Source organism: Myotis brandtii, unplaced genomic scaffold (genome assembly GCF_000412655.1).
Source record: "Myotis brandtii unplaced genomic scaffold, ASM41265v1 scaffold199, whole genome shotgun sequence".
In the NCBI taxonomy this organism is placed as follows: Eukaryota; Metazoa; Chordata; class Mammalia; order Chiroptera; family Vespertilionidae; genus Myotis; species Myotis brandtii.
This window is the reverse complement of record NW_005357414.1, coordinates 4,695,191-4,710,246: the sequence shown is the minus strand read 5'-3', so window position 1 is coordinate 4,710,246 and position 15,056 is coordinate 4,695,191. Positions and strand designations below refer to the sequence as shown.

The following is a 15,056-nucleotide window of genomic DNA, read 5'->3' as shown; positions in this document are numbered from 1 at the left end:
TTTGAATATGTTTTTATATGTCTTTTGGCCTTCCTTATGTCTTCTTTTGAAAAGTATCTATTTAGGTCCCTTGCCCATTTTTGATTAGGTTGTTTATCTTCCTTTTGTTAAGTTGTATGAGTTCCCTGTAAATGTTGGAGATTAAACCCTTATCGGTGATAACATTTGCAAATATGTTCTCCCATGCAGTGGGCTTTCTTGTTGTTTTTTTGATGGTTTTCTTTGCTGTGCAAAAGCTTTTTATTTTGTTGTAGTCCCATTTGTTTATTTTCTCTTTAGTTTCCACTGCCCTAGAAGCAGTATCAGTGAAGAAATTGCTTCGGCATATGTCTGAGATTTTGCTGCCTGTGGATTCCTCTAGTATTTTTATGGTTTCCTGTCTTATGTTTAAGTCCTTTATTCATTTTGAGTTTATTTTTGTGTATGGTGTAAGTTGGATGTCCCCCCTTTTTACCCATATAGCTCCCCTCCACCCAGTTCCCACCCTACCCCAGGCCTTCACCACCATATTTTCTCTGTCCATAGTTAATGCACATATAAATGTAAATTCTTTGGTTAATCTCTTCCTACCCGCTCATCCCCTTCCCTCTGAGATTTGTAAGTCTGTTCTATGTTTCCATGCCTATGATTCTATTTTATTCACCAAATTATTTTGTTCATTATATTGTTTATTTTGATTTTTAGATTAAATTGTTGATAGATATGTATTTACTGCCATTTTATTGTTCGTATTGTTTTATCTTTTTTCTTCTTCTTCTTCCTCTTCTTAAAGAATACCCTTCAAAATTTCATGTAATACTGTTTTGTTGGTGATGGACTCCTTCAGCTTTTTCTTGTCTGTGAAGCTCTCTATCTGACCTTCAATTCTAAACGTGAACTTTGCTGGGTAGAATAATCTTGGCTGTAGGTCCTTGCTATTCATCACTTTGAACATTTCTTGCGACTCCTTTCTGGCCTGCAAAGTTTCTGTTGATAAATCAGCTGACAGTCATATGGGTGCTCTCTTGTAGGTAACTGACTGCTTTTCTCTTGTTGCTTTTAATATTCTCTTGCTGCTTTTAAGATTCTCTCTTTGTCTTTTGCTCTTGGCATTTTAATTATGATGTGTCTTGGTGTGGTCCTCTTTGGATTCCTTTTGTTTGGGGTTCTCTGCGCTTCCTGGACTTGTAAGTCTATTTCTTTCACCAGGTAGGGGAAGTTTTCTGTCATTATTTGTTCAAATACTAGTAGATTTTCAATATCTTGCTCTCTCTCTCCTCCTTCCCCCATAATGCGAATGTTGGTATGCTTGAAGTTGTCCAAGAGGCTCCTTACATTATCTTCATATTTCTGGATTCTTTTTTTTCTCTTTTGCTCTTCTGATTAGGTGTTTTTTGCTTCCTCGTATTCCAAATTTGCTTCTCAGAATCCTCTACTCTACTGTTGAATCCCTGTAAATTATTCATTTCCGTTAGTGTATGCTTAATTTCTGACTGGTCGTTTTTCATGTCTTTGACATTCTCAAGAAGATTCTTGAAAGTCTCACTAAGTCCCTTGAAACTCTCATAAAGATCCTTGAGTAACCTTATAACCATGGTTTTGAACTCTGTATCCCATAATTTTCTTGCTTCCATTTCTTTCAATTGTGACATATTTCTTTGTCTCCATATTTTGGCTCCTTCCCTGTGTTTGTATCTATGTATTAGATAGAGTTCTTATGTCTCCTGGAAGTGGTAGAGTGGCCTTGGGTAGTAAGTATCCCATAGGGCTCAGTGGCTCAGCCTCTCCAGTCACCTAAGGGGGGCATTCTAGGTGTGTCCCTGTGTGGGCTGTGTACACAGTCTTGTAATCAAACCTTGATTCCTGTTGGCATCACTGGGAGGAGTTGACCTCTAGGCCAATTGGCTGTGAGTACCAGCTGCAACTACAGTTGGAGAGCTGCTGTTCAGGAAATACCCCTATGGAGCAGGACTTGCTTCAGTGGGGCTTTAGTGCTCACTGAGTTTGCCTGTTGAGTGTGTCCCTTGTGGATGTGTAGAGTTGTAATCTGGTATGGTCTGAAACTGTCCACCTGATGCACTGGCTCTAGGACCTCCAGGGAGGTTCAAAGTCAGCCACTGCCTGTGGCCACCCAGCAGGAGCTACAGAGAGATCTGCTGATGGCTATTTGTATTAGGCTTAGAAGTGCCCAGGTGAGGCCCAGCTATGAAGCAAGGCAGGCTGGTGCTAGTGCTGGGTCTTGAGTCTTTTATTGATAGGTTTGGGGCATGCTGACACCAACTGTAGCTTGTTTGAGAGATATTAGGAAAGTCTGAAGCCTGAGCTAGGACAGGCCATTCGTATGGAAAAACTGATACAAACAGCTTGGGTAGGGCTGAAAAATGGATAGGGTGGGGTCTCAGGGAATCACCAGGCTGGAGCAAACAGTGTGAGCCAGACTGATGGAGACTCAGATATGGTTGATTACAAGGAAGGTCCCAGTACAGGAAAAACGACCCCTGCAAGCACCCCATCTGGGAGAACTCTGCCCCTGAGTTCCTGCCCTGAAGCCAGACAATACAGTTCTTCCCCATATGTGTCTGGGTTCCTCAGAGGGATAGAATCTGAGTAAATTTGTGCACTGGCCCTTTAAAAGGAACACCTGGGTCTCCAGCTGCCTCCGTGTCACTTAGCCACAATTCCTGCTGGTTTTTACAGCCTGAAGTTATGGGGACTTTCCTTCCCAGCTCTGGAATCCTGGGCTTGGGGTCTGGTGTGGGGCTGGTACCCCTTGATCTTCATGGGCAGCTTCTGCAGAGACAATTTCCCTCCTGTTAAAACAAACAAACAAACAAAAACAACAACAACAACAAAAAAAGCACACATGGATGTGTGCTGGTCCAGCACAGGTGGACCAGCCCATTCTGTGCCTCCACCCCTCCTAGCAGTCTAAATGTGCTTTCTTCTTTACTTCTGTAGTTGTAGGACTTCCATTCAGCCAGCTTTCAGGTGGTTCTGAATGATGGTTGTTCTGTATTTTAGTTGCAATTTTGATGTAGTTGTGGGAGGTGGCAAGTACAGGTGTTTAGCTACACTGCCATCTTGGTTCTCCCAGAGGCTATTATTCCATTCTTTTTTGTAATGTTATTTAGTTTTCATGTCTTTGTGTGTATTTCAGTTTTTTCCTTCTGATTGATTTCTAATTTCATAACCATTATAGTCAAAGAAGATGCTTGACAAGATTTTAATCTTCTTACATTTATCAATACTTGTTTTGTATCCTAACATATGGTCTATCCTAGGAAATGTTCCATATGCACTTGAAAATAATGTATATTCTTCTGCTTTAGGGTGAAATGCTCTGATCTATACTAATAATAGAGGAATATGCAAATTGTCCAGGACGCCATCACAGTAACATCCAGACCGGCAGGGGGGTTAGTGAGGGATGACCAAACAACTGAACAGCAGGCTGCGTGGAGCAGTATGGGTGATCAGGAAGGCAGGCAGAGTGGTTAGGGGCAATCAGGCAGACAGGCAAGCAGTTAGAGGCGATCAGGCTGGCAAGCATTTAGGGGCGATCAGGCAGGCGAGTGGTTAGGGGCAGTGAGTTAGGCAGGCAGAGGGGTTAGGGGTGATTAGGCAGGCAAGCAGGTGAGCAGTTAGGAGCCAGCGGTCCCAGATTGTGAGAGGGATCAGGCCTAAACCGGCAGTCAAACTTCCCCCGAGGGGTCCCGGATTGGAGAGGGTGCAGGCTGGGCTGAGGGGACCCCCCCTCCCATACAAAAATTTTGTGCACTGAGCCTCTAGTGTTATCAATAAAATCCATCTACCTAGTGTGTCATTTAAGGTCACTGTTTACTTCTTGATTTTCTTATCTGGAAGATCTATCCATTGATGTCAGTTGGGTGTTAAAATTTCCTACTATGACTGTATTACTGATGATCTCTTCCTTTAGATCTGTCAAGATTTGTTCCTATGTTGGATACATAATTGTTTACAACAGTTATAACCTCTTAATTGGATTCCTTCTTTTATCATTATGTAGTGTCCTTCTTTGTCTCTTACTATAGCTTTTTCTTCTTCTCTGCTCAAGCTCTTCAACTCCCTCAACTAGCCCTCAACAACCTCCCCACCCTGACAACTGTCAGTCTGCTCTCTATGAGTTTGTCTCTATCTCTTTGGAAAATTTTTAAAATTTCCATTGGCATAAAGTTCATTCTGAGCTGACTTTCTTGTAGACAGCATATATATTGGTCTCGTTTCCTTATCCATTCGTCTACCTTACATGTCTTTTGATTGGAACATTTAAACCATTTACATGTAAATTGATTATTTATACATATTTGTTATTACCTTCTTCTTTCTTCCTCTTCCTCTTCAAGAAGACCCTAAACATTTCTGGTAATACTGGTTTGGTGGTAACAAACTCATTTAGCTTTTTCCTATCTAGGAAGCTTTTTTATTTCTCCTTTGATTTTAAATGATAGCTTTGCTGGATAAAGTAGTCTTGGTTGTACCTCTTGATTGTCATCATTTTGAACATTTAATGCCAATCCTTTCTGGCCTGAACTGTTTCTGTTGAGAAGTCTGCTGACAGTCTAATGGGAACTCCCTTGTAGGTAACTTTCTCTTCTCTTTTGCTGCCTTTAAGCTTATATCTTTTTTAGTTAACATTTGTCATTTTAGTTATGTGTGTTGGTGTGTGTCTCTTTTATTTGGACTCATCTTGATTTGGAGTCATCTTGATTTGGACTCTGTGTTTCCTCAACTTTTGTGAGCTTTTCCTCCACCAGGTTAGGGAAGTCTTCTTTTATTATTTCTTTAAATAGGTTCTCTATTCCTTGCTCACTCTCTTCTCCTTATGGTACCCCTATGATGCGGGTTGTTACATTTCATTTTGTCCCAAAGTTCCCTTTAACTATCCTTCTGCTTTTAATGATTTTTTTTTCTGTTTGTTGCTTGAATTGGGTGTTTTTTCTACTTTGTCTTTCAAGTCACTGATTTGATCCTCTGCAACATTCAATCTACTTTTAATTCCTTCCAGTGTATTCTTGATGTCGATATTGTATTCTTCATTTCCCATTGATTCTTGTTCATAGTTTCTATTTCATTTTTCATATTGTTGTAGTTTCCACTAAATTCATTGTAATTTTCACTAAATTCCATAAGCATCTTTATAACCATTACTTTGAACTCTATATTGATAAATTGCTTGCCTCCATTTCATTTAGCTTTTTTTCTGGAGATTTTCTCCTTTTCCTTCATTTGGGGTTGTTTATCTCCCATTTTAGCTGCCTTCCAGTCTTCATGAGATGGCCTTATGTAATAAATGCCCTGTGGGACACTTTGGCACAGTCTCTTTGATCTCCTGAGTTGGATGCTCTAGGAATGTCCCTTGTGTGGTTTATGTGAGCCCTCCTGTTGTAATTGGGCCATGATTGCTCTTGGCCCATTCATGTGTGGGATCAACCTTCAGGCTGGCTTAGTGTGAGACTCAACTCTGACCACGGCATACAAGTTGTTGTACAGGTGCATTTCTAGGTTTCCTGGGTCTCTCTGTATCCTCCCTACCATTCAAACCACCTGTGCCAATTACACCACGACAGAAAGAAGCAGAGCCACCAGAGACTGTTAAAGGCGAAAACACATGATCATCAGCCCAGGTAGGAGCTGAGATGAGGCATCTCATTGAAAAGACTTTTGAATATATTTTTAAATTTAGAAAAAATATATTCTACATTTTAAATATTTCTTGTTTATATGTCTTGCAAATATTTTCTAACACACCTTTATTTTTTCAAAATTCAAATGTTGCTTTTCATGTGAAGAACTTTTAAATTTTAATTAAATTGCAAATATGTTCCTTCATGGATAGTTCTTTCATGACTGATTTAAGCAGTATTTTTCTCTATGCTCATTTTTCTAAATGTTTTATTGTTTACTTTGTACAGGTCATGGAATTAATAACAGGGTGGGCGGAGGGAGCGGTTATGGCCCCTCTCAGTCCCGTTCCCAGAGGCTCTGCTTCTCAGAACCCCCGGAACCGCTGCAAACCTCGGAGGGAAAGCTGCCTTCCAACTGATGCCAGACACTCCCGCTTCTCCCGTTTGGGTCCGAGTCCCCAGCGATTCGCCCGTATCTGGAGCTCAGAGTCTGAGACTCCCCCCTGACCGAAAACGACAACCGCGCTCTCAGCCACCAGCCCGCTTTGCGCGCGCACCTCCGCACCTGAGTTTTTTCCACACTGCGCCTCCTCTGAGCCTCGGTGTGCTGTTATTTTTCCTTCTAGTTGAAGAGTCTCTCCTCAGCCAGCCTTCCTGTGGTTCTGGGTGATGTCCGTTCCGTCTTTTAGTTGTATTTTTGAAGTGGTTGTTTGCGGCAGCAGTCTCCGGTGTTTACCTATGCCGCCATCTTGGTCTCTCCCCGGTAACTGTGTTTCTATTGCTGCTTTTAATATTCTCTCTTTGTCTTTAACCTTTGTCATTTTAATTATGATGTGTCTTGGTATGGGGCTATTTGAGTTCATCTTTTTGGGACTCTGACATTCCTAGACTTATGTGTTTGTTTTTTCTTTCACCAGGTTAGGGAAATTTTCAGTCATGATTTCTTCAAACAGGTTATCAGTACCTTGCTCTCTTTGTTCTCCTTCTGGTTTCAATCTGATGTGGATGTTGTTATGCTTTATGTTGTCCCAAAGGTCCCTTAAACTATCCTTATTTTTTAATTTGTTTTTCATTTTTCTGCTCTCATTGGGTGTTTTCTACTACCTTCTTATCCAAATTGGTGATTCATTTCTCTGCTTCATCCAACCTATTGTTTATTCCTTCCAGTGTATTCTTTATTTCAAATATTATTTTCTTCATTTGCGGCTGGTTCTTTTGTGTGGTTCCTATGTCCTTTTAAAAAAATATATTTTATTGATTTTTTACAGAGAGGAAGGGAGGTAGATAGAGAGTTAGAAACATTGATGAGAGAGAAACATCGATCAGCCGCATCCTGCACATCTCCTACTGGGGATGTGCCCGCAACCAAGGTACATGCCCCTGACCAGAATCAAACCTGGGGCCTTTCAGTCCGCAGGCCGACGCTCTATCCACTGAGCCAAACAAGTCAGGGCCCTATGTCCTTTTTATGACTGCTATCTCTTTGTTGAAGGTCTCACTAAATTACCTGAGTATCCTTATAACCATTTTTTAAACTCTATATCTGGTAAATTGCTTGCCTCCATTTCATTCAGCTCCTTTTCTGCATTTTTCTCCTGTTCTTTCATTGGCTCCTATCCTAGAGCCAGACAATTCAGTCTGACCAAAATTCTTTTCTCTTCATTTTGGCTGCTTCTTTGTGTTTGTTTCTATGTGTTAGATAGATCTGCTGTGACTCCCAGTCATGATACAGTGGCCTTATGTAGTGGGTGTCCTGTGGGACCCAGTGGCACAGTTTTCTTGATCACCTGATCTCAGTGCTCCAGGAGTGTCCCTTGTATTTGTTATGTGGGCCCTGCTAATGTAATTGAGTCTTGATTACTATTGGTTCATTCATGTGTGGGGTGGAATCTCAGGCTGGCTGACTATGAGGATGGACCATGACCACAGTTTATGAGCTGCTGTATGGGTGCTGACTATAGGAAACAGAATTTACTTCAACAGGGTCTGGTGCCTGCCAATATCTCCCATTGGATATGCCACTTGTAAAGCTAAATGGAGCCTGCTCTGACATCTGAAGCTAGCCACTGTTTGTGTTGATTTGGAGCCCCTTGGGAGGGACTCTGGTCCAGGCCAGTGTCAGACTTTGCCTGTGACTGGCCCTGGGCAACTTGTTTGGAGCTACAAAGCAATCCACAGGTTGTGGCTACCTCTGCTGGGCCTGGGTGTGTGCAGGAAGGACCAATCTGCACACAAAGGCTGAAATTTACCAGCAGCCAGCCCAGGGGCAGGTCAGAAAAAGTCCCAAAGCACTTCAAAATACGCCTCCAGCTTCTTTTACCTGCCAGCTGCCTGATAGAATCAGTCACTGAAAGTTTCTGGCAGTATACAAGTTGCATGAGGAAGGTTCTCGGTGAGTCACCAGATAGGGTTGAGTGGGATTCACCAGACTCATATTGGTTCAAACTTGGTGTCAGTGCTGGGTCTGAGGTCACTCAGCAAATGTCCCTGTATACACCAAGTCTAGCTGTTGGGTGCCCACAGACCTTTCTGGTGGTGCGGGGTCTCAGGGAGTCATTGGGGTGAGGCCAGCAGAGTTTATCTGGAACAAAAAGATCAAGATTTGGCCATGTGAAGGGGGCAGGGGGGGTGTTCTGCACCATTCCTGTTATGAAAGAAAAATGGCTCCTGTCCTAGAGCCAGATAACTCGGTCTGACCAAGATTCTGCCAGGAGCCCAATCTCAGCAGGGCAGGGCCACAGGGAGTCAGGAGGGTAGGGCTAGTGGATCTCGCATGAAGGGCAGGATAGGATATATTTAGAAAGTAAGACCTCTAGAGCTCTATTTACAAATTTTTTTTTTAATGTATAGGTTTAATAAAGTAAGCTGTAACTCATAGGCATTTATTGGTCCACATACTTCTTTTTTATTTAATCCTCACCTGAATATATTTTTCCATTGATTTTTAAAGAAAGAGTAGAAGAGAGAGGGAAAGACAGAGACATAAATTAATGTGAGAGAAACACACATCCACTGGTTGCCTCCTGCACACTCCCTGACCAGGGCCCTGGCTGGGGAGGAGCCTGCAACCAAGATATGTGCCCTTGACTAGAATTGAACCCAGGACCCTTTGGTCTGCAGGCCAATGCTCTATCCACTGAGCCAAACTGACCAGGGCAGTTCACATACTTTATATTGCAAAAATACTATAGCCTACTTTAAGATTGTTACAAGGAATTTCATTTTTCCCATTATTTATTTGATATGTATTACCCTCAAAACCTATGGCTTTTAAAATTTTATCTTTATTGTTTAAAGTATTATAGATGTCCTCTTTTTTCCCATTGACCTCCCCCGCCCCGCCCCACTCCCTTCTGCTCCCCAGGCCTTCACCCCATTATTGTCTGTGTCCATGAGTTATGCATATATGCATACAAGTTCTTCCATTGATCTCTTCCCTGCATGCCCTCCTCCCTGCCCCCCCCCCAGCTTCCATCTGAGGATCCTGTTGCATGCTTCCATGTCTCTGAATCTATCTTGTTTGTCAGTTTATTTTGTTCATTAGATTCCACATATAAGTGATATCGTGTGATACTTGTCTTTCTCTGACTGGCTCATTTCGCTTAGCATAATACTCTCCACGTCCCTCCATGCTGTATCAAGGGTAAGAGATCCCGTTTTTTTATAGCTACATAGTATTCCACAGTGTAAATGTGCCACAGCTTTTTTATTGAATCATCTATTGATGGACACTTGGGCTGTTTCCAGATCTTAGCTATTATAAATTGGGCTGCTATGCACACAGGGGTACATATGTTCTTCCTGATTGGTGTTCCAGGCTTCTTAGGATAGATTGATAGAAGTGGGATCACTGGGTCAAATGGCAGTTCTATTTTTAATTTTTTGAGGAAACTCCACACTGGTTTCCACAGTGGCTGTACCAGTCTGCATTCCCACCAGCAGTGTACTGGGGTCCCTTTTCCTCCATATCCTCGCCAGCACTTGTTGTTTGTTGATTGATTGATAGCAGCCATTCTGACAGGTGTGAGGTGGTACTTCATTGTCATTTTAATTTGCATTTCTCTGATGATTAGTGATGTTGAGCATTTTTCCATATGTCTCTTGGCCATCTGTATGTCGCTTTGGAGAAGTGTCTATTTAGGTCATCTGCCCAATGTTTGATTGGGTTGTTTGTTTTCCTTTTGTAGATTTGTATGAGTACATTAATATATTTTGGATATTAACCCCTTATCAGATGTATCAAATAAGCAAATATGTTCTCCCATATAGTGTATTCCCTTTTCATTTTGATGCTGATTTCTGTGCAGAAGTTTTTTATTTTGACGTAGTTCCATTTGGTTATTTGTTTCTTTGTTTCTCTTGTGTTAGGCATTGTATCAGTGAAAAATTTGCTACATGAGATATCTGATACTTTGCTGCTTATGTTTTCTGCAAGGTTTTTTTTATGTTTTCATGACTTGCATTTAAATCTTTTGTCCATTTTGAGTTTATTCTTGTGTACAGTATAAGTTGGTGAAATCCAAAACCCATTTTTTATAAAAACTCTCAACAAAGTGGGAATAGAGGGATCATACTTCAACATAATAAAGGCCATATATGGCAAACCTACAGTCAACATCATACTTAATGGGCAAAAACTGAAACCATTTTCCCTAAAAACTGGAACAAGACAGGGTTGTCCACTTTCACCACTTTTATGCAACTTAGTACTGGAAGTCCTAGCAACAGCAATCAGATTAGAAGAAAAATGAATAAAAGGCATCCAAATTTGAAAGGAGGTTGTAAAACTATCAGTATTCGCAGACAATAAGATATTGTACCTAGAAAATCCTAAAGACTCCAACAAAAAAACTACTAGATTTAATAAAGGATTTTGGCAATGTAACAGGATACAAAATTAACACCTAGAAATCGATGGCATTTTTATTCACCAATAATGAACTTTCAGAAAGAGAAACTAAAAAATAAGCCCATTTACCATTGCAACAAAAAATTAAGATACTTAGGAATTAACTTAACCAAGGAGGTAAAAGGCCTATACTCAGCAAACTATAGAACATTGAAAAAGGTAATTATCAACCCAAAGGTAATCTGTACTCAGTTAAGTCACTTCTCTTTTCTCCCTTTGTTTATAGAAGAGGATATAAACAAGTGGAAAAAATATGCCATGTTCATGAATTGGTAGAACCCACATAATTAAAATATCCATACTGCCCAAAGCAATATAAAAATTCGATGCAATCCCTATTAAAATACCAACAGCATACTTCACAGATCTAGAACAAACTGTCCAAAATGTATATGGAACCCAAAAAGACCCCAAATAGCTGCAGCAATCCTGAGAAAGAAGAACAAAGTTGGAGGGATCACAAGGCCAGATATCAAGCTATACTACAAAGCCACTATACTCAAAACAGCCTGGTACTGGCATAAGAACAGGCATATAGATCAATAGAACAGAACAGAGAACCCAGAATTCTACCCAAGCCATTATGCTTAATTAATATTTGACAAAGGAGGCAAGAGCATACAATGGAGTCAAGACAACTTTTCAATAAATGGTGCTGGGATAATTGGACAGCTATATGTAAAACCTATGGCTTTTATCCTTTCCATGCCAGCTCTGAAATCACCAGATGTCCAATATTTCAAGTATTTTAGCTCATTTTAGATAAGGCTTCATAATTTACCTAAAACTTAGGTTGTTTTTTCTTTGTCTTTGGAAACCATATCCCATGTCATCTCAAATAGATGATAGATAGATGATGATAGATAGATAGATAGATGATAGATATTCAACTTCTATCAAAAAGAGAATAAGTTAGAGAGATGAGACTTTTATTGTGATAAAATACACAAAATATAAAATTTGCCATTAGTGACATTTAGTACATTAACAATATTGTGCAACCATCACCAATATATAATTTGAGAACATTTTCATCAACACAAAGGTAATCCATACTCATTTAGCAGTCACTTATCTTTTCTCCCTCTCCAGGCTCCCACAAACACTCGTCTAGTTTCAATCTCTATGGATATTCTGGATATTTCACATAAAAATTCCTATAATAAGTGGCTTTTTGTGCCTGAATTCTTTCACTTAGCTTAATATTCTTAATGTTCATCCATGTAATAGTACTTCATTCCTTTTTTAAAATATATTTTTATTGATTTCAGAGAGGAAGTGAGAGGGAGAGAGAGATAGAAACATCAATGATGATCGAGAATCATTGATTGTCTGCCTCCTGCACCCCCCCCATTGGGGGTTGAGCCCACAACCCAGGCATGTGCCTTTGATTGGAATCAAACCCAGGACCCTTCAGTCCACAAGCCAACACTCTATCCACTGAGCCAAACTGACTACTGACTACGGCAGTACTTCATTCCTTTTTATGACTGAATAATATTCCATTCTGTGTATATACCACATTTGGGTTTTCCATTCATCGGTTGACATTTATTTGGTTGGTTTTCATCTTTTGGCTATTGCGAATACTGCTTCTATGAACAAAAATGTTATGTACATGTTTTTGTGTGAACACCTGCTTTTAGTGCTCTTGGATATATATTCAGGAGTGGGATTGCTGGGTAATGTGATAAATGAGATGAGATGTTTTTAAGTGAAATCTTACCAAACTAGTAAATATTCTCATTTGATGGGTAGGGGACATATTATTATTTCTCTTTTGTTATGCTAACAACTTCTCTGGACTCCTACACTTCTCTAGGAAATGTGGTATGGAAGTTTATACCAGGAGACTACCAGATGGCATCATTAACCTATACCTAACACAAGAAATAACCATTTTTTAATACAAAGGGCCCACTGATATAAAGGCAGTTGAAGGTTTCTAACTTTAGCAAGTGCACTGCAATGCAACTTCAGACAATGAAGGTTACAGGCAAGTAACCAAAGTGTTTCTATATAGGTTTGGAGTCAGATATAACTTAATCAAATTACAAAACCTTGCCCTTGGGCCCCTCACTAAACTTCACTTTATTTCAGTTTCTCCATCTGTAAAATAGGGGTAATAAATACTGTTTTACAAGATTTTTATGAGGAAATGGCATAACCTGGCATATAGTTGGCACTTAATAAATATTAGTTCTTATTTCTCTATATTTTCTTATACTCTTCAAATTAACTGATCTTCAAGACTACAGTATTTTTTTCTCGTTTTTCCTTTCAGGTTAAAATTAAACTGCCAAATACAAACCCTTCTGAAATTAAAATTAATATCCAGGAGATGATCCTTGACCTTCGTACTCCTGATAAGTAAGTAAAACTTAGAACTATAATAATTTATTATAATATATGAATGAATCCTCAGTCAATATTTTTAAATGTACATAGCAATTTTGCATCATTGCTAAAGTCTGAAGAAAAGTGAAAAAGCTAGCTAATCATTCAGGTCTTTAATCTACATAATAACTGTATTTGGAAATACCTAGATTTTTTTTCTACCATGCATTTGTACATTTGGAGTAGGTTGATATCACCAAAACAGTCTTTGACATTCAGATACAATCTGTTAGGAAAAATAGCTAGAGATGAAAATGCCTTAAGTTGTAAATCTTGCATGTGTTATGTGGTAATTTTTGTACAGTTATAGCATAAGAGAAGCAAAATCTTTAAACTTTTTGGATATGATGGGGGCTCTAAAATTAAATTTTATTATACTCATCTAAAATCAATAAAATTTTTTTTAAAAAATTCTTACCAAAGGATATGTTTAGAGAGAGGGAGAGAGAGAGAGAGAGAGAGAGAGAGAGAGAGAGACATTGATCAGTAGCCTCCAATGCACACCCTGACCAGGGAATTGAACCTGCAACCTGGGTGTATGCCCTGACAGGGAATTGAACCCACAACCTTTTGGTGTACCAGATGACACTCCAACCAACTGAGAGCTACCTGGCCAAGGCAACACAAATTCTTGTCATCAATTAATTAAAACAAAAATTCCAACAACTAATTTATCACTAGATCCTCAAACTGTGTGAATACATTTAAAAATAATACAAGTGATAATGGGATGATTCAATTAAATACTTTGATATTTTCTTTTTGTTGTTTTTTGTTCTTTTAAATATATTTGTTATTGTTGATTGTATTACAGATATCTCCCATTTTCCTCCTCTTCCCCCCCCCCGATATTTTCAAAGATAGTCTTAGTATTACACATGTTCAAATCATGTTCCCAAAACTGAGTACAAACAGTAAAAATGATATAAAATGTTTATTCTGAGACCTGTATGAATCAGTCCTATTTCTCAAAACTAGCTCTATAAAGAAGGAGTCAATGGAACCTGGTGTGTGCTAGATAAAATGTCTAAGTATCTCACTGCTTTGTTCACTTTTCATCTGGATGTGAGCACACTTTAGTTGATTGCAGTGGTTCTTTCACTATGACTCATCAGCATTTCAAATTGTGAATGAGGAGCAGTCAGCTTCTGGCATATTCTCTTCCTTTCATTATCAGTACTTATAATTCTCCTTTGCTGATCTTAGAGCTTCAAAAATATATAAAGTAGATCCCTCATACAAAGGACTTATATGTATAAACAACACAATGTACATACATAACTTAACCTTGATTTCTATGGAAAATGTAGATGCATTTAACACAAAATGATCTAGAGATGAATACATATCAAATATTTTCTCATTACTTATATAGTAATTTCAAACATGTATCCTCATGATCATCTCATGTTATAAAAATTACATTCACTATCCCTACCATTACATCAGGGAGAATAGTAATTTTTTCATTGCGTATTATGCACACATTTATTCTGGCACCCAACCTTTCCAAGGAAAGTTAGTTAAATGGACAATCTTCCATGATATTTGCATGCTTGTTAAAAGCACATGCACATCTGCACACCATTGATTTAATTTCCGTTCCCCTAGCAGTTCTTACTGTCTCCATCAATCTTTAGGCAGCTTCTCTGGCTATGCTGTCATTCCAGATATCTATCAGAGACCACTAAATGAAAGACTCATATAGAGATACTTTTTCACATAGAATATGGGCAGCATTAGGTCATTTGGATCATGCTGTATTTATATAGTAAACTAGAGGCCCAATGCACGAAATTTGTGCAAGGGGCTTGGCCCCCATTACCGCTGCAGCTGACTCGGCCCCTGCCACCACAGCAGCCACCTTTGCCTCGGCCCCCACCTGCCACAACTTTATCTGGAAGGTCATCCAGAAGGACATCTGGAAGAACGTCTAGTCTAATTAGCATATTACACTTTTATTATTATAGATGATCAGTGCAGAGAGGTACTGTCTCATAAGGAAAAAAATCATTAAGGTAGAAGACAAAAGATAGAATTAAGGTTTTTATTTCTTTTCTTAAACACTAAAGTTTTCTTTGGAGCCATGCTATTATCTAAATTTGTATTAGTGGAAATGTGTCTTG

At 39.3% G+C, this 15,056-nt stretch overlaps 1 protein-coding gene across 3 annotated transcripts in view; it reads left to right on the top strand.

The window, feature by feature from the left end:
- PIH1D3 (PIH1 domain containing 3) overlaps nt 1–15,056 on the top strand; it is a 72,802-nt gene that overhangs the window by 44,224 nt on the left and 13,522 nt on the right. For all 3 annotated transcript variants that reach the window (XM_014538841.1, XM_005865234.2, XM_005865235.2), the window contains exon 6: nt 12,818–12,903. In XM_014538841.1, the coding sequence (XP_014394327.1) occupies nt 12,818–12,903 (86 nt within the window). The remainder of the gene's footprint in view (nt 1–12,817; nt 12,904–15,056) is intronic.